The 18,569-nt window shown below is 37.8% G+C and overlaps 1 protein-coding gene across 8 annotated transcripts in view; it reads right to left on the bottom strand.

Moving 5' to 3' along the window:
- The window catches only part of PCDH15 (protocadherin related 15), a 725,853-nt gene that overhangs the window by 374,156 nt on the left and 333,128 nt on the right, over positions 1 to 18,569 (bottom strand). For all 8 annotated transcript variants that reach the window (XM_052799247.1, XM_052799249.1, XM_052799246.1 and 5 more), the window contains one exon: positions 16,136 to 16,254. In XM_052799247.1, coding sequence (XP_052655207.1) covers positions 16,136 to 16,226 — 91 coding nt within the window. In that variant the 5' untranslated portion in view covers positions 16,227 to 16,254. The remainder of the gene's footprint in view (positions 1 to 16,135; positions 16,255 to 18,569) is intronic.

Genomic DNA, 18,569 nt, shown 5'->3' with positions numbered 1-18,569 from the left:
GAAGACAAAACAAACCAAAACTGCTAAGCCCCTGGAGCTGTAAAACCACTAGCCCGTGTGCTATACCCATTGGTGTTATTAACTAAACAGATAAAATCGTAGATATGAGGAGCAATTGACTTGAGCAGCATCCCAGAGGCAAGCTTCTGTGTCTTCCTGATTAGCTTCATTCAATTATGTCTTCTTAATTGCTCATGTGCTAAAGCTCATTAAATGAAAAATAATATTGCTTTCCTGCAGGTTGTGCACTTGAGATTTGAAAAATGGACACTACCGGTGTACCTTCGAGATACCGCCAGAGAGATTTCAAAGAGCAGTTACAACCTATCGAAAGCAAAGTAGACTGCTATTTTTTTGTGGCCATAGGATCCTTAATCTCATTGTGAGCTCAGTGACAGTATTTCTCATTTTCTTCTAAACTACTGGTAAATTTTCATTTTAAAATTATTCAACTTCTGCGCCCCCCCCGCCCCGGTAACCAAAATTTTAGAATTAACCTTAACACAGCAGCTCACGATTTTAACAGCACCAGAAAACAAAACAAATCTTCGGGCTAGTCTTCAGCTTTATAGTGTTAAACTGTAAACTAATGCAGCCCAGAAAGATGAAATACCATAACTACACAGAGCTACACTTTACAACTTCTTCAGTTCTCTTTGGTGAATTGAAGTTTCTCCTTCATTATCTGTTCACCCAGATATTATTCCAGAGCATTTCTGAACAAAATCTCTCTAATGTTCCCAAACCACATTGCACATGTAAGAACAGCATGATTTTTGCAGAAAATACTATGTTATTACACAGACCAGCAAAGAGGCGGCAAGGTTTTTGGTGGTTTGGTTTGGTTTTTGGTGGGTTTTTTTTTTCCATAGAAAACAAAAGTTAATGCTCCTAACCCTATTTCTATCAAATGAAAGCATCTTCTTCACATACTGTAACATTATGCTTAGCAGGACTTGCAGATGCCCCATTTAATTGAACTGGAATAGATTTCCTATTAAGACAAACATACTTTGTGAGCATCTTGTAAGAAACATCCTGTAGAACGTGGCATTTTAGTGAGAAAGAAACTGTAAACAAAATCTCTATCAACAAAGACCATAAAATAACATCTTTGACTGATGTCTGCTACTGAAATAAATATAAGGGTATGAAAATCTGCTACAGTTGCATATGTTATAAAATATCAGATGTATGGCACGTTTGAGTACAAATCATATACAATTGCATTCCACCTCCCCCCAGAAAAAAAAACCAACCCAAAACCAACTAGTAATGGGTCAATGGAACAGATGCTCACAAAACGTACCTACACGCATGAAAAACTTCAAACTTCCTCCTCTCATTTACAAAACAGTACTTAACAAATGAGATGGCATTTACAATATTAAAAAAAAAAACCACATTATTTTTTTCCTCTTTAGCAATTCCTGTACTGTAGCCAAGCAGGAAAAAGGGTTCAAATAACCATTAAAATGCTTCTCAGAAGGGAAACATCACAAACATCTCTTTAGAGCCTCTTACAAGAAAATTCCCTATCTGCATCAATAAATCTTCTGGTTTTTATTTGGCATGAAATACTTTATAAAAAAACTTCAAATTGTTAGAAAGCTAGTGAAGAACAGTGCCCAGATTTTTTTCAATTTTACAATAAAAAGCAATAGAGGAAAACTTGGAAGAAAAAAAAAAAAAAGCACTGAAGAAAGGGAAAGAGCTGAAGTTTGACTTGTGTATCTGAAACTTTGCATACTAAACAAAATGGTCTATACCACTGCCTCAAAAAGCCATTTAGCACTTCTTACTATAATTTCAAAGCTGAACTTCAGAGAAAATCATGACACAAGCTTGAAGATACTGTTTTTCATCTATACATCTAAAGACCTCGAGATAAAATACCAGATACCATGGAATTACAGGTAATAATAGTGACGCAAATCTTGTTCCAAATTCTAAAGTAGTCAACCTAATGAACATCAGCTACTGAACTGCTCCCGCATCTTCTGAGAAGCAGGACTCATTTCATTTTAGAGGGGATTAATTTCTCAGCACTGACTACTGACCACACGGGGGCATGAACCACACTCACATCACACAACTGCTGATGCTGCGTGAGCCTGTTCACAGAAGAGACCAACATTGCAAGTGAGATTTATTTGGAGCTCCCCAATTTACAGTCGGGCAGCTTATTGTTCATCAGTATTATTACCAAATAAACAGAGAAATTATTTACGGAAATTTTTGAAAGGTGTCATTTACTACAACTTCGTCTAATTCTACTCATTATCACAGAATCACATTAAGTTTCATGATTATTCATGTGGCAGAATCCCAACCATTTTATGGAAAAAAAAGTCTGGTGAGTCAAGAAATATTTGCAAAGATGAGTAAACGCTAATGTTTCTATGTAAGAAGATAGGAGAGAATAATATAATCACCATAAACTCATAACAATAACACACATCAACTGCTCTATCATCCAGTATCATTATCAACTATACTATGTGGAAGAAAAATAGTCCACTCTGTTTTCCTTTGATGTTTTTTCTGAAATCTTTCAAAACTTACTATGTTTTTGTGTTGTTATCCATTTGCAACCAAAAAAAAAGCCCAGCTATTTCTCAAGAAACATGATCAGCCTGCATCAGCCAACTAGTCGCAAAGAAAGCAACACAATTAGCATCTCCAGCAACATGAATGCAACATCAGGCAACAACAGATGCCTCATTTTAAGCTTGGACCATCTGGAGATTGGGATGAAACTTTTAATGAGGGAGGCTCCTACCTGCTTACAACCGTGTGTTCCTCTTTAAGACCCAACAAATAAGTCTGTCTGAACAACTCTGTTTAGAAATAAGCCATGAAATGAGTCTCATGCAAGACTTGCACAGCAGGTCAAATAATTAACTCCTGTTCCATTATATATCCTTAAAGTCAGGGAACCACTTGACAGTAACAGAATTATATGTAGCTGCTCAAACTAATGATGTTCCAAAACAAGATGATACTACTAACAGAAAACCTTTCTTGTTAGTATAATTGAGTGTCGTGGTTTAACCCCAGCCAGCAACTAAACACCACGCAGCCGCTCACTCACTCCCCCCCACTCAGTGGGATGGGGGAGAAAATCGGGAAAAGAAGCAAAACCCGTGGGTTGAGATAAGAACGGTTTAATAGAACAGAAAAGAAGAAACTAATAATGATAATGATAACACTAATAAAATGACAACAGCAATAATGAAAGGATTGGAATGTACAAATGATGCGCAGTGCAATTGCTCACCACCCGCCGACCGACACCCAGCCAGTCCCCCGAGCGGTGAATCCCTGCCCCCCCCCACTTCCCTGTTCCTAAACTGGATGGGACGTCACATGGTATGGAATACACCGTTGGCCAGTTTGGGTCAGGTGCCCTGGCTGTGTCCTGTGCCAACTTCTTGTGCCCCTCCAGCTTTCTCGCTGGCTGGGCATGAGAAGCTGAAAAATCCTTGACATTAGTCTAAACACTACTGAGCAACAACTGAAAACATCAGTGTTATCAACATTCTTCGCATACTGAACTCAAAACATAGCACTGTACCAGCTACTAGGAAGACAGTTAACTCTATCCCAGCTGAAACCAGGACATTGAGTAAATACAAACAGGTCATTCTAGCAAATAAAGAGGAAAAATAATTATTTTGGTGATAACTTGTTTTTCTCAACAGATAGTACCACAGAGCAGGATTTGACCTATTTTAAGGGACAAATAAATCAAGTATTTAATGTTGCAGCAATATTGCAGGCAAAATAATCAGTAGCTTAAAAATCAGTCACTAAAACTATGATACTATGGTACAGGATCAAGTAAAGAAAACAGCTTAAGTAAACTATTTACTACTCTGCAGGAATATGTTTTAAAATGCTTAACAGTTTGCTATACCTTGAATAGAAACCCCTTTTAGATGTTTCTAAAAAGAGAAGCTGTAATGTTTATCACTACTGAATTCAAAAAAGAAAACTGAAATGGCTTTGTAGGTAAACGCAGTCAAAATCATACCACAACATCCGTCCCTTCTGTGAAAGTCAGCTTTCTAGCATAATTCAGACTAGATCTGTTCAGCCTTCAATTGCAGAGAAATCCCATTTATCTATAAACCCTATTTGAGAACACAATTTCTCTCCCTTGCTTCCTTTTTCATCTCCTCAGCCCTTCACTTTGCAGTCAGGCTTAACTAGGTGCATGATGATAATTTGACATTATTTAAATATTTGATTTCTGCTTATTGTAGCCTACATGTATAAACTATTCATCTCCGCACCAACTTAAGGCTTGCCATGCCTCAATACGCTGTCTAATAAATACTGCAGTAAAGGACAGACTTTTTCTTACTATTTTTTAAACCTAGCTCAATAAGACCCTTGGACTACTTTTTTTTTTTTTTTTTTTTTTAATCAATCTATAGCTTTCTTCTGTTTACCCAAACGTTTTCCTTTCACCACCAAAAAAAAATTTTTTATCTTTCAACAGAGACTCCCTAGAAGAGATGAGAGAGAAGGTATTTGCCTGGGAGGAAACCCAGTGATCACGTCTGTGCGTAAGGACAAAAGTCTTCACGACAAAAATCTTTCCAAGTATGTTCTATTTGCTCTATTAAGTTTACATTAAATATTAACCTCATAGTCTTCCCTGTTGCAAAAGCCAAAGGCATTTATTCACCCAACATTATAGGCCAACAGAGTTACAAAATGCAGTTACTTCAAAAACTAGAGCAATAGCTATGGAAAAGACAAGTAGGGTAGGTGTTTGGTTTGGGGGTTTTTTGGTGATTGTTTTTGGTTTTAGGTTCAAAACCCCAGACATTTCCTCACCACAGGCATTCCATATAAATCCCTAGCAATTGCCTGAGTTTACATGAGCTTTAGTCAAGAAAAACACCGTCTACATTTAATGAAAGACAACAGCTGAACAGTAATGATCCCCTAATCTGAAAATGATTACTGTAAAATGAATGCATTAAAATGATCTGTGAGAGCTCATCCTTTACAATTATTGCCAAAACACATGAGACTGCTCCCACTATACATACTACAGCAGAGATACTGTTGTCTGGGGCATGAACTCAGACCCTGCAGAAGTTCAGACCTGAAAGTGCTGAAAAACCTGGACCCCTAATTAAAGCCTTCCGAAGTAGGAGTCCGTACTTACCAAGTAACCAACAAAGTCAGTCAAGATATCCTCTGAAAAAAGATTTCACAGGTCGTTTTTTTCAGAACAATTTAGTTACAGTACTACTGATCTTTTTCTATACCAATTACTTAAAACTTCGTATTTATTGCTATTGTAGTTGGAGGTTTCCTTGTAATAACCTACTGTTCAATCACGTCTTTGCCACACAGTAAAACAGAAAACTTATGCTCGTTATTGATGCAGTTAGGAATGCCACTCCTGATATATAAATTAACTGAACTGAAGCAAAACTGGGCATTTAAAATGATTCAAAACCAGATCTGTAATTTGTAATGCATAGAACCTGTGCCCTAAAGGACACAGCTATGAGTCAGTTCTTGTTATGTGAAAACCAAATCGTAATAAGATCAAGTTTTGATGAAGCTGAAGTTCCTGTGCCTTGTTTTAAACAGATACTTCTCATAAAAAATAGATTACATTGAAGCATAGTAGCAACAGGGAGGTAGTTTCTATCACAGTTTATTTGTCAACATATGGCAGTCTGATATAAGCATTCAGAAAATAATTCTTACTGCTGGACTGAGACAAGGAAAAGTGAGAGTTTGGAAAGTAGTATGATGGGGAGGGACAGTGATGCATAGGAGTGGAAGGAATATGCAGCTTGCTAAGCTAGCAATAAAGTTCAGTGGCAGAAGAGGGAACCCCAAAGATAAGGGAGAGGTAGAGTTATAATGCACAAAAATGGGTATTTACAGAAGACTGAGCACAAAAGAGGATGTGCACCAGCACTCCTACCCAGCAGGAAGAAGGGAAAATCTGGAGAAAGAGGAAGTAACAAATGAGTGTTTCTCCCCACTCCCTGGCTTTAAAGAGGCTTTAAAAGGGTAGATTCAAGGGTTCTGGAAACTTACGTTTCTGCTCCAAAAATATCTCTGTGTTTCAACTCATACTTCACCCCATTCCTCACATGTCCTGTGGCTGCAATGAAGTCTACAGTAGAGATCCCTGCAACTTTGGGGTTTCCCAACAGCTCTGACTCCTTTCCCCAGACCTATTGCTTCATCTTAAGAAAACACTCTTAGAAAGAGTTAGTCTGAAAATGAGCTTTCACTGAAGAAAAAAATACTTCTGCTACGAACTCTGTATTTCTAAGCCATAATTTAGGTACATAACCCAATTAATCACGGAGTATAAAACTTACTGGAACCCACCTATGTTTGCAGGCTACCTATAACCAACCTCAACTCCGAGTAGCTCAAAGCTTCTGCGTTGACACAAATAGTCTGCTGCAGTCATACTTCTTACTGTAAAAAAAGATTATTAGCCTCCCACGTCACCATGACACACACAGGAATTCTCAGCTTCCAAACTACTGCTACATATACAATAAATATGTGAATACAAACAACTCAAAAATGGTGGACCAAGGTATGAGTAATAAGGCATTAAGGGACATAGGCAGATTTTAAATGCCATCATTTGTAGCATATCTCTGCTAGTTTTTTGAGAGTCAGACTAGTCTAGTTATTGCTCTTCAAAAACAATTTCAAAGTCTGTTTTCCTCTAAAGTTATTTTGATAAATATCCAAGTTAAAATATTTACATCTGTTCTTATTAAGGACCTCCTAGTAAAGAAATATGGTCAATTAGTATGAGCTATCTTACTACTAGATCAAGTGGCCTACTGATCTGTAAATATGTTTATGCTTAAGAGAAAACTGGAATAAAATGAAACAAGCAGGTTCTGCTGATCCAGCTGGAAGTGTTGCAGCAATTCAGCAGGTAATCAAGAGACAGACTTACCGGATTAGTACAGATGGAGTTTATCTTCTAGGGAACAATGTCAGAACACATAGAACTACACAAAAAACCCACAAAACAAAGGATTGCTTGGAATATTATTTTGAAGAATTAAATTGGCTTTGTCCCATCTACAGCAAGCAGCTTCTGTTTAGATTGAAATTAAGAATGTACATGTATGCAGAAGGGGGGAACTTGGCAGTTAATTCACGCCCAGAGGGAAAGACATCAGTAGAGCTAAACCAAGCTCTGTGTAGGAAAGGTTGTTGCCTTCAACATATTTATGCTACTTAAACCAGAGATGCAAAATGCACATGTGTATACACACTTTACATTAACGCATGCATGTTCGCAATTAAATTCAGAATATTAATGACTGAATAGCTTCAATGCATAATAAACAGAGCAGTTACAGTATAATCCTCTGTACCCAGCAATACACACAAATCCTACCTCATCCCCCCCAAATTAAGGGAGAAACCTACCACATCTGAGAAAGCACTGTCCTATTCACACTATGTCAGTGCACCATCTCTCTAGGCTGAAAGGAATTAATTTCAATGGAAGTAGTTAATTTGTTCTGTGAAATCTGGACATGAGATGGAGATCACAGATACAGTATTCTTGAAAACCTGACTTCCTTACTCTAATTCTATGTCAAAACACTGACTAAATTGTCAAATAAAGTTACACAGATACATGTCTCCACTCGAGACTCTTTCAAACATTACTATTAAAAAACAAGAATGACCAGTACAGGGGTTAGCTCTGCTCGACACACATGCTCTATGGCTATAAACCAACATATGAACAGACACAACTGTTGCTGATTTTTAGGAGCTCAGCCTAGTATCATTGGAGTTATAGTTTACTGTATGAAAGTCCCACAGTCCAAGCTACTCTTACAGAGCGGATACAAACTGTGCCAGTACACTTTCACAACGGTTTCTTCTTTCCCTGCACCAGGCCCTCCCTTCCCAGACATGAATCTCACCTTCAGTAAGGGCACCTGGACCTTGGAGGAAAAGCACCAGCTCGGTATTCACAGCTTTCCCATACCAAGGGATGGCTCAGGTCAGTCAAGTCCTAGGTGACCCAAAGAACATAAATGCTCACAACCATATAATCCAGGCAATCCAACACACAACACCTTGTGTGCCGAAGAATAAGGCTGAGCAGAAAGAACTTGGTAGGCCAGTGCCTAGAAGTTCATTCCTAGCTAGATCCCACAGTCACGTTCCAAGGATGTCGGAGTCTGGAATTTGTTGCTTCTCAGCAAGTGGCTTCCTGCTTCATCCATCCCAGCACCATCACAGGGAGCACACAGGCACTTCTACCAGGAGACTGAGGGCTGAAATTTGCACATTAACCAAGATGAACCTTGCTTCTGATGCCCTTGTTTCATGAATTTTACTCACTTCTTGCCTAAGGGAAATTGATCTTCTGCAGAGTCAAAGCATTGCTACTGGCACTTCAAGACGTCCCATCAGTTACACGTTGAAGAACTAAACCCTTCAGAAGAACTAATGGCTGAACTACAATTCAAAGACATCAAGAACAGCAGCTCTTTTCCCTTTAGGATCACTGCAGAGCCAAGTGCCAGAGCTACCAACCAAAAGCAGCAAGTTTCCATAAAACAAACAAATTACTTCTGTTCTGAAGAACTGAGGCTTTCCCAGGCAGCCCTTAGGCAAGCACCTGTTTGCATTTCTCTTCTTTCACTGGATATGTACAGTATAGGGCTCAGGGAACAATAAATGAGCTACACATATTCAAATATGCATTTTCCTGAATTAATTTCCTGCCCAACAGTAATATATCAAGATCTGAAACTATTTTATTTTTAAAGTAGCCTCTTAAAGTGATTTGTAAGGCCCTTTATTCAATTTTTGTAGCATTAGACTCTGTTAGACTGAATAAATGACAGTAACTGATACAGGGAGGCCCCATGCAGCAGAAAAACAGCTGAAGGAGCTTATGCCTGAACAATCCTTGGCAAGAGTGAATTGCACAGTTGTGTTTTTCACAGGAAAACCCTTATTTAAAAAGCAATCTCCCACTCAGGGTAAAGTTAAAGACCATTTAAATGGCTATTCCTTACATCCTGATTAAAAAAAACGTCTTCTTAGCCCTTATGAAGTGCAATACATATTTGGATAAGTAAACCTTCTGATTAGCCTCAATTTTATTTCATTACAGATGCCAGCACTAACTATTGATGGACTTAACCTAAGTGTTAAAGTTGGCAAGAGATGTGTTTCTTTCTGCCTGGCCCACATACCGTGCAAAGACTGAGTTTCATTTTAAGAATCCAGGGAGGATACAGTCTTACATTATGTCTAACCTGGAAGCTACTATTGAGCCCTTCAAGACTTGGTATCGCCCTCCCCTGCTGCAGATCCAGCAGTTGTGCAGCCGTAGGGTGAGTCAGTTCAGCTTATTGAGCCAGTGAGCTCTAGCTGCCCATGTAGTAGTTTCAGTTTTGGTTGGGGTTTTTTTAACATGCAAAAGGAGTCAGGAGTAAGAGTTTCTGTTCTTTCAATACAAAGGCCAAAAACCTTAATGTTGATGGAAACAAGGCCTGCCTTTAGTCTACTTTTAAACCAGCCATCCCCCCACACCCTTCTCTCAGTGGTAGTAGGAGATTATTCTCAAGCAGCTCCTTCAGCACAGCCAGGCAGACAGTCAGGCTCACCTGGCAATCTGCTACCTTGAGCAGCTTCCCACACAGCCAGCTTTGCAGCCAAGGTTAAAAAAAAAAAAAAAAAAAAAAAAAAAAGTAGGTGCTTAATGTTCAAACAACCCTAATGCATATACTGCGATGTGAGATATTTTCGATACCTAGCAATCACACTTTTCCACCGGTTCCCACGTAAGTCAGTTATTTCCTCAATTTCTCCCTACTGTATATTTTATCCCAAACAAGTCTACACTCCCCCACAAAAACAACCCATGTTGATTCAGCCCTTCGAGGGCCTTCATTATCTTAAGGACAAAAAGCAATATCTACTAGCTTATATTTCAACCAGAATGAGTTTATGTTTGGTTTTTCCCCCTCCATCTACACGCTAAATTAGACTGCACTGAAAACGCTAACATGTATTGCTTCAAGTTTCCCAAGCAGGAAATCTTTGTCCTGCAGAGGCACTCCTGCTAGCAAGTCCTATACTCTGGGAAAAGATCCAACTAGTAGGTTAAATAAAACCCACTGAGCTGTCAGTGACAGATACATATTCCACAGTGCAGATGTTAGTGGCATATCTCCTGTTCAACAGGCCAGAGTAGTGAAAAGTAAGGAAATTAGTCTGAAACTAGAATATTAGAAGATAACATCATACTGCTTTGGTGCCAAGTCCAAATTCACCCATACATTTGAAAAAAATTTTTAAAAGTTTAAAAAATCAAAATAAATCATTCCTACTTTACCATATATTACAACATAAATACTGGTTCCATACCAAATGCAAGTGGAATTCAAGCATTGACATCTTTGGATGTTATGTGATAGAGTAGTACAACAAGTCCCTGAGTCAGCTGAGGTATAGGGAGACAGGTAACAAGTGTCAAGTTGTGCTGGGGAACACACACAGCCTTTGCAAGTCCAGCCTTTCCCCTCCTGCCCCTCAAGAACTCCCTAAAACACAACCCAAATTTGCACCTGCATTACAAGATAACATAAGGACCAAGATGGTTTCATCTCTGAGTGCATCAATTGAGCACTTTTGTCAATATTCTTCTTTTACAGCTAAAAATCTTCAAGTGAAACTTAAGGGACTTCTCAAACCTTTTATTCATTTGTGTATAAAAAAAGGCAAAACAAGTCAACTTCAGGTTAAAAACAGCCCAAACAAATGACTATCTTCAAAAATCCTTCCAAGATGCCATTATATTAAACAGATTGCCACAATTCACAATCCCATTAAACACTTCTGAAAATCCTAGTGATGGAATCATTGCAACTTTTGTTGATGGACCATCAGGTTTGCTTTTGGTTTTCTTTTGTTTTTAAACAGTGATCAGAATTATTTTGGTCTGTCTTTCATCTTTTAAGAGTAAAGAATAAATTACTAGTACCACCAAGTTCGCAGTTATATCCTTCATGACGGGTATCTACTTAGTCTAAATGCTGAAGACTATTAAATCTGTTAATTGTCAAATGATCATTTTTGCTGGATCAGTTTGGCGTGGCATGAAAGTGCACATAGGCAGCTTTTAAATTCAGCAGCCTTCTCTACTGACCAAAAGTTTGCTGCTGAAGTGTTTCTTCTAGTCACATAGATTGAAGGAAAAAAAAAAAAAAAAAAAAAAAAGGAAGGAATTGGATCCTGGGTTTCCACCTTTCTCCTCACTGCTGCTTTTAGCTTGAGAGTTTGCCTCTGAATTTAATAGAGTAGCACTGAAAATAAGAGATTGTAGCTGACCTAATTTCACATATTGCAAGGCTATAACTGACATTTCTACTTTTACTTAAGCTAAAATATTACTAAAAAAAAAAAATCATCTTTGCAGTCTTTCTCCTGCCTGGAAAAAGAGAGAACTACAGGCAGCAGAAGTCATAAAACCAGATTTATTTCTTAAAACAAAACAAAAAAACAACCAAACAAAAAAACCCAACAAAACAAAACAACAAAACAAACACCAAACAAACAAACAAACAAACCACCACCACTTGTTACCCATCAACCCACAGTCTTACATTTATTCTGGCATACCATAAGATTGAGCAAAAGAATAATACAAAGAAATCATTGGAAAAAAAACACTGAATGGGTTTATCAACAGTAGATTAAGACTGATGTGATAACTCTAACAAAATAATTGGCTTTTTAATAATTTTGGTGGGTGTGTGTTTTTTTAATACAAAGGGACTACAGTAGATACAAAGTATTTGCATTTCATCAAGGGATTTTACATACTCCCCACAGGAAATGGTTAAGATGGAAAGGCTGGATTAGCATGAAAATTTTAAGTACCACCTGAAGAGAGATGGCTAAAATGAGACCACAAGCAGACTTAGTTCAGATGGTTACTTTGTCCTGAAAGGTGATAGAGTTCTCTACAAATGAGTAGTAACACAACTGAAATTTCAGCTCGCTGAAATCTTGGAACAAGAAATGCAGGACACAAATTTATTAGTGGCAGAAATGGAAAAAAAACTTGAGCACAGATTTGACATTGCTGTGCATGTCACTTAGACACCACTGACAAAAACATTGCTGTGAAAAAAAACGCCTAAAGGCCTAGCAGTTATAGATGACAATAGAAAAAGACAGAGCTCTATTACATTACAGCACAACCACCAGCCATCAATGCACAAAATACACTTTACTGAGTGAAGTAACTCCAACAGAGACAGCAAAGCACAGCTGGCATCGTGAAGAACTGTCAGGATGTCACCTGGACACAAAATACAAACGCCAGCAAGCATGTTCAAGAGAGCAATGTAGCCGAAAGAGGGACATAGCAGGACTACCAGGATCACAAGGGGAAGGAGAATCTACTTTGCAAGGGCAGCCTACGGAAACGTGTTTGTTTAGTTTAGCAAGCAAAAACCAAAAGGGGGAATTACTGCTCTCTCTTTGGCTGGAGAGCAGAAACACCAGTGATGGAAATATATTACCTGAACTGAAAGTTTGCGCAGGCATTATCAGCTAGCCATGAATAAATTGTCTCACTTCTAGGAGACAATGGCATTGAGCCAAACAAACAAATGAGATTCTGGGGAAGCTTTCTAGTAAGTATAGGAAGAAAGCCTAAACTATTTCCAAGGCAGTCCTTGATAAAGTTTTTAAGGCTACTTTGTAACATCATTAATTGCTGTGGCTGGGGAAGATTTGATGACTCAGGAGGTCAAGCAAAAACATCTGAAATAGAGAAAGTACGAGCTAAGGCAGCAAAATACAGAGACGCATGCAACTAACTAAATATGCACAGCTACAACCACGAATACAGATCATTTGCATGCTAGATGCAAAGAAAGAGGTTATAATTTCTGCCATAATTGATTTTTCCCGTTTGAATTCATGATTGTTCTGCTGTTAAAATAACTACACTGTTTTTAAATTGCAATTGCTAAAAGAATGCATCTTTTACACATTTTATGTTAGATTACAAATTTTGCTATGGCAAAGTAGAACAACTCTACCAGTCCCAGGCATGCCAAAGTACTTCTCTGCAATGATCTAAGTACAGAACATAGTTTTCTATTTGGCTACAAGAAACATATTTCAAAGCAATTGTTTTTATAAGCATTGCCTGATTAGCTAGGTGGCATTTGTTGAGTAACCTGTACCCCACCCTGGCTTAAATTAATTTCCATAAAATTTTTTTCTCTATTATAGCATTACAGTATTTATATGAAGTACCTTGAAGATATTAGAAGTACTTTTCACTAAATTTACCCTTTCCTGAATGTGGTGGGGAAAAAAATCAGTTCATTCTTGAGTTTGTATCAGGGTGCTGCATGTTCTTCAAGCAACAGCATTTCTTTTTCCCCAGTAAAGTACCAATATTCTTGGCTATATGCATCAAATTTATATTCACTGAAAAGCAAAGCCCCCTCTGTTCAGACTACATAAAAGAACATTATCATTACGGATAAAACCAAGTTTGGGTTCTGTGCTAAAAAAATGGCACAAGCCAGGACAAAAAAACAAAACAAAAAAAAAAACCCAAACACCACACAAAAAAAACCCCAACCCCAAACAAACCACACACCAACCAAAAAAACCCACACACAAAAAACAAAAAACACATAAAAAAACCCCAGAAGGAATATCATGCCAGCAGGGATACTTGTAAACTCATCTGAAACTGGCTTAGACAGAAAACACGAAATTTCAAGCATCTAAGTTAATGAACTGAAAGGAAGTCTGTAAAACCCCGATACTGTCTGAATACTGCCCCCAAAGTTGTGGATATTTGGAGTAGATATATTGCTAAGCCGTCCACAAGATTTAGACCTGATTAAAATATTTGTATTTTCAGGTCTTCTCTGTTTCCTAGTGACATAGTGAAATTTTTATTAGCAAGTTTTCATAGCATTATTGCAAGCATTCAATATAAGCAGCAAATAAAAAGTGAAACTGGTGCAAGGCAATTTAAAAAACAAAAAGAAATCTAATTAGCTGTATTTCTGCTGCCATTGCTATCTGTCAGTGATGCAATTTTCACCTCCTCACAGTAACTGACAGAGTTGCACAGATTCTCTTGTACCACATGACCCCATCAGGCAACAAACAGTTATATGAACAACAGATCACTAACTGCAACTACATGTTTACAGCCTTCTAAAGTAGGGAAGTTGTTATACATTTTCAGTCACACTATCATTAATAAATGACAGCTTTATATATAACTGTGGACAAGTATCTTTCCCTTCCTTTAAATCACCTGTAACAAAAAAGTACAATCTGCATACTTTCTGAGATAGGGACATTAATGAACATGGACATTTGTCATACAAGAAGTAGAAAGGACAAAAATTGAAACCTGAGGCATCTGTTTTCCTATTCTGAAATACCAAACTGTCTACCACTATACTTTCTGGGGCATCTGTGCCATGTGTTTTGCACCCTTCAGCATCATTCAAGTGTAACTAGAAATTGGTATTCAACTGAAACTCATAATGTTACTTTGATCAAAGATGTCTTTTTGGATTAATATTACAATGTTGCCTATGTGAGTGCAAACAAGATCACAGTAAAAAGTATTGCTTTATATTTTCAGCCTACCATGAGCGCTCTCTTTTCATGACCCCAGAACAAGTATAGCCCAGTGCAGTCCTATCATCCTGCTTTCGTCCCCTCCCCTCAACTTATTCCCATTGCTCTCCAGCATCCACTTCATCCCATGCTCCTGACCATGCCAGGGGACATCCCACTGCCATGCGGCCTCTCCTCCCACAAGTCTAGCATTTTGGTGCTCAAAGACCACTTGACAACCATCACCAAGTCCAACGCTGCAAAGCATAATGGCCCCACTCCTCCACTATAACAAATGATTAAAAAGCAAGCTAATTGTATCCAAGCATAGATCAAGTATCTGAAATATGAGCAGCTCATTCGCTTCACTTCAGTCTCGAGAATGACAGCTCTAATGACAGTGTATAAAAGTGGATAAAATTAACTTAGTTTTCTTGTCTATTACAGATGTTAAATATAATGTAGAGTCAGGCTGGGGGACAGAAGGGAATAAAAGGACATTTGGAAAACAAGCAATAGAGCAAGAAAAATATACTTTCTACTTGATACCAAAAAACCTAAGCAAAATTCAAGTAGGACTGAAGACTTCTCACAAAAAAAAAAAAAAAAAAAATCAAGACTACTATACTTCATAACTGCCCAAACAGTTTTCTAAAAGATAATCCAGCTGCAAGAATAAGTCATAAATACGTACTATTACAGCTTACCTACATGGAAGGCACAAGTGCCACTTACAATGAGCAACTGCATTACAGACATTCTGATATCGTACTCAGTTTTCACTTATCCCATCATTATTCTTAAGGGTACTTAAGAACAAGTCTGTCAAACTCAGCTTTTCAACTTTTTAAAATTATTCAAAAGAATAAATCATAAGCAGTTATCTAGGTCTAATTTTTTATTACTATAGATAATTGGCAGAACACATTCTGGTATATCTTAATTAAATTCAAAAAAAATGCTGTGAGGATGAACATGAGCTACGGGTGCCACATTCCAGGATTTCTGAAGTATTGTTTCTCTAGAAGACCCTCATTGTGGATCTTTTCTCAAGTTTTTGGTCAGATATGTATACAGCCCATAAACAATTCTCTTTCAAACTCCTGTTCCAAGTGCTGTAACTGTCGATTTACAAATAAAGCAAGGTAAAGTATTAGTTCAATGAATAAGAGGAAACAAATTTTAATGCTAGAGTCCAATACTGAATAATCATAACTTAATATTTTTATCTTGCCTGGTAAATCAACAGCTTTGATTGTATTTTACATCGGCAGATGCTTGAAGTCATGAAACATAGCCAGATCTTTCTTTATCGTAACCTCTCTTTCCTACTAAGTATCAAACTACTTTTTCAAGTAATAATTTGGGGGGGGTGGGGGGCAGGGGGTGGGGCGCAGAATTAAAACGCAATCACAAAATCATCCCAGCCCTCCCACAGCTATGCCCCCACAGCAAAAAATCTTACCTTCATCATTCTGAGCCAAACAACCTGCTAAGATAGTAGCAACTGCAATCCCTACAGCTAACCATTTCCAGACACAAAAGCGCTGTAACATTTTTTGTCAAACGTCACTCAAGGCAGATCTGAAAAAGAAAGATTTGATACATGCATTAGTCAAGCAACCTACACAAAGGTGAGTGATTACAAACTATTTCACAGCAAACTATGGAACTACATATGGGATATATAGTCTATAACAGTGCAACATTGTTTCTGTTAAATCAAGCTAGGTTAATTCTATTAGCATCAATACATACATATGTACTCATTAACTCAATAGTCACGTACACAAAGGCCTCCAAGTAAAGAAAATGCAAGTTTCTTGCTTAAATCAGGTCTAATTTCCATAAAATAGAGTATTTGTTATTCTTCCTGCTTTATCCTAATGCTTTAAAGCACTTTGGAGAAGTGACCATATTGGAGAAATTCCATTTATTGAAAGTAGCGTTCAACTGCAAAAGTCAGCAGGGACCCAGTTTCAAAGACACTGCCCAGCAGAACTTCTCCCAGGAAAAACATAAGCAACCCCATAGATGGCCTTCTTTAATGAGACAGACTGTTGGTTCATGCCCAGCAAAGGAGGAAAAACAAACAAAAACTCCCACATGTAAAAAAAAAAAAAAAAAAAAATCACAAAACACAAAACAAAAAACCAAAAAAACCACCACCAAAGCAGCCAAACACCAAAAACAGGAGAGTAAACTGGCTAAGACAGATCTGGATAAACTCCAAAGCATATTTAGAGTGAGTAACATTAGAAAGTTATCTAAAGCTCCGGTTTATGGCTCAAGTAAAGAGAATTAGCACATTTCTGTAGCCCAGAACTGAATTATTTAAAAATATTCTTTCACATTTAAAAACATTGTGACAAATACAATGGACTTCCTAGCAACAGAAGCATGAAATGAAGAGAGACTTACAGCAGTATAAAAACAAGCTATTGTATAAAAAGGGTTTAAGTGCTGTCAATTTTCCCAAGCAAAGCACTTGACTCAGATTTCATTGCCACTTTCTGCTTATAACTTTCTATCATGGTTACAAACCACTGTATTTCATTCCCAAACACACTATTACCCCCCACTTAACAGCCTCAGCATTAACACCATCTGATCCTCTGTCAGCAAGACATTATTGAAGATGTGCTATCATTTTCCTTCCACAAATGGAGCTTATAGAAAACACAAACGTATGGACAACATCTAATTCACACACACAAAAAAATCTACTTAAGGCATAAAAAAAAATTCCTTTTAGATCACTCTCAAGAGTTATCTGAGCCACAAGGAAGCAGGGTTTCCACTAACAGAAATAGGCAATAATTTCATTAAGTACTGGACAAGCCAAGAATTTCTCTAAGATCTGAATTTATTCAAAACCATATAATCTTGCAAAACATTTGGGTTAATATGAAAGAAACAGTGCTACAATATAAACTGTTCCTCTTTAAAAGAAGAGACCAAAACAAGTATGTGTCAAGAGTTTTGGAGGAAAAACTGGGTTTTTTTTCAAATGGATACGGAAAGCAAGAAGTGACATTTAAAAAAAACAGATTGAGTGGCCCATATTTACTTAAACATGTAAAGTTCCTAGGTGGTTGACACTATGTTTAGCCTGCTTCCAGGGCAATTCACATGGGTGGGATCTATTAGGCTCCCTCACACAGCAAGCAGAGCTCTTTTTCTTTGCAAAGACATGGATGACGGTTGACTTCTTGCCTTCTAGTGGATTTTAATACCAACATTCACCATTCCAAACAATGCTGTAAAAAGGGGAACAGCAAAGCTGTTAAAAATCCTACACCACACACATTGCTCCACTTCTCATTCAGAGATTAAAGATGAAGAGGCTTTTCCAATCTCCATCTTCATTCAGGTAGGACTTTTCCCAACCTGTTCAGCAGCAGTAGGTTACTGCAGGCAGTTAATTGCAATAGGCAGCCAATTTCAGGAAGAACTTAAATATTATACATCAAACAAAGAGGCAGCCTATGTCTAATTGAGGCAGCAGTGCAGATGTCATGGGACTGTTCATTTTCATTTCAGCCAGACAAACATCAGTCTTGACAAAACAGCTCAAGGTTACAGGAATTAATGAACTCAAGCCATGCAATAGTATCTATGAAACATACAAAAGCACCCACCTCCTCTCTCCTCCTTCTCTTCCACTGGCACTTCTACAACAGTTTCTGCCCCTAACTCCAGCAGTGACAGCTCAAATGAGAATTTCAGACCCTTCCTAAAGGGCTTATTATTCCTATACATGTGAAGAGACCAGAACTGTTAGCAAAGATCCCACTATCCATAAAAAAAAAAAACCAACTATTTAAAAGCTTGCCATACACAGCTATGAAAAGCAAGCTTCAAGCTCATCAAGTATGTTACCAATAACTTGACAAGTA

Source organism: Harpia harpyja, chromosome 10 (genome assembly GCF_026419915.1).
Source record: "Harpia harpyja isolate bHarHar1 chromosome 10, bHarHar1 primary haplotype, whole genome shotgun sequence".
NCBI classification, from domain to species: Eukaryota; Metazoa; Chordata; class Aves; order Accipitriformes; family Accipitridae; genus Harpia; species Harpia harpyja.
Note: the sequence above shows the minus strand (reverse complement) of the source record. Positions and strands in the feature narration are given on the sequence as shown.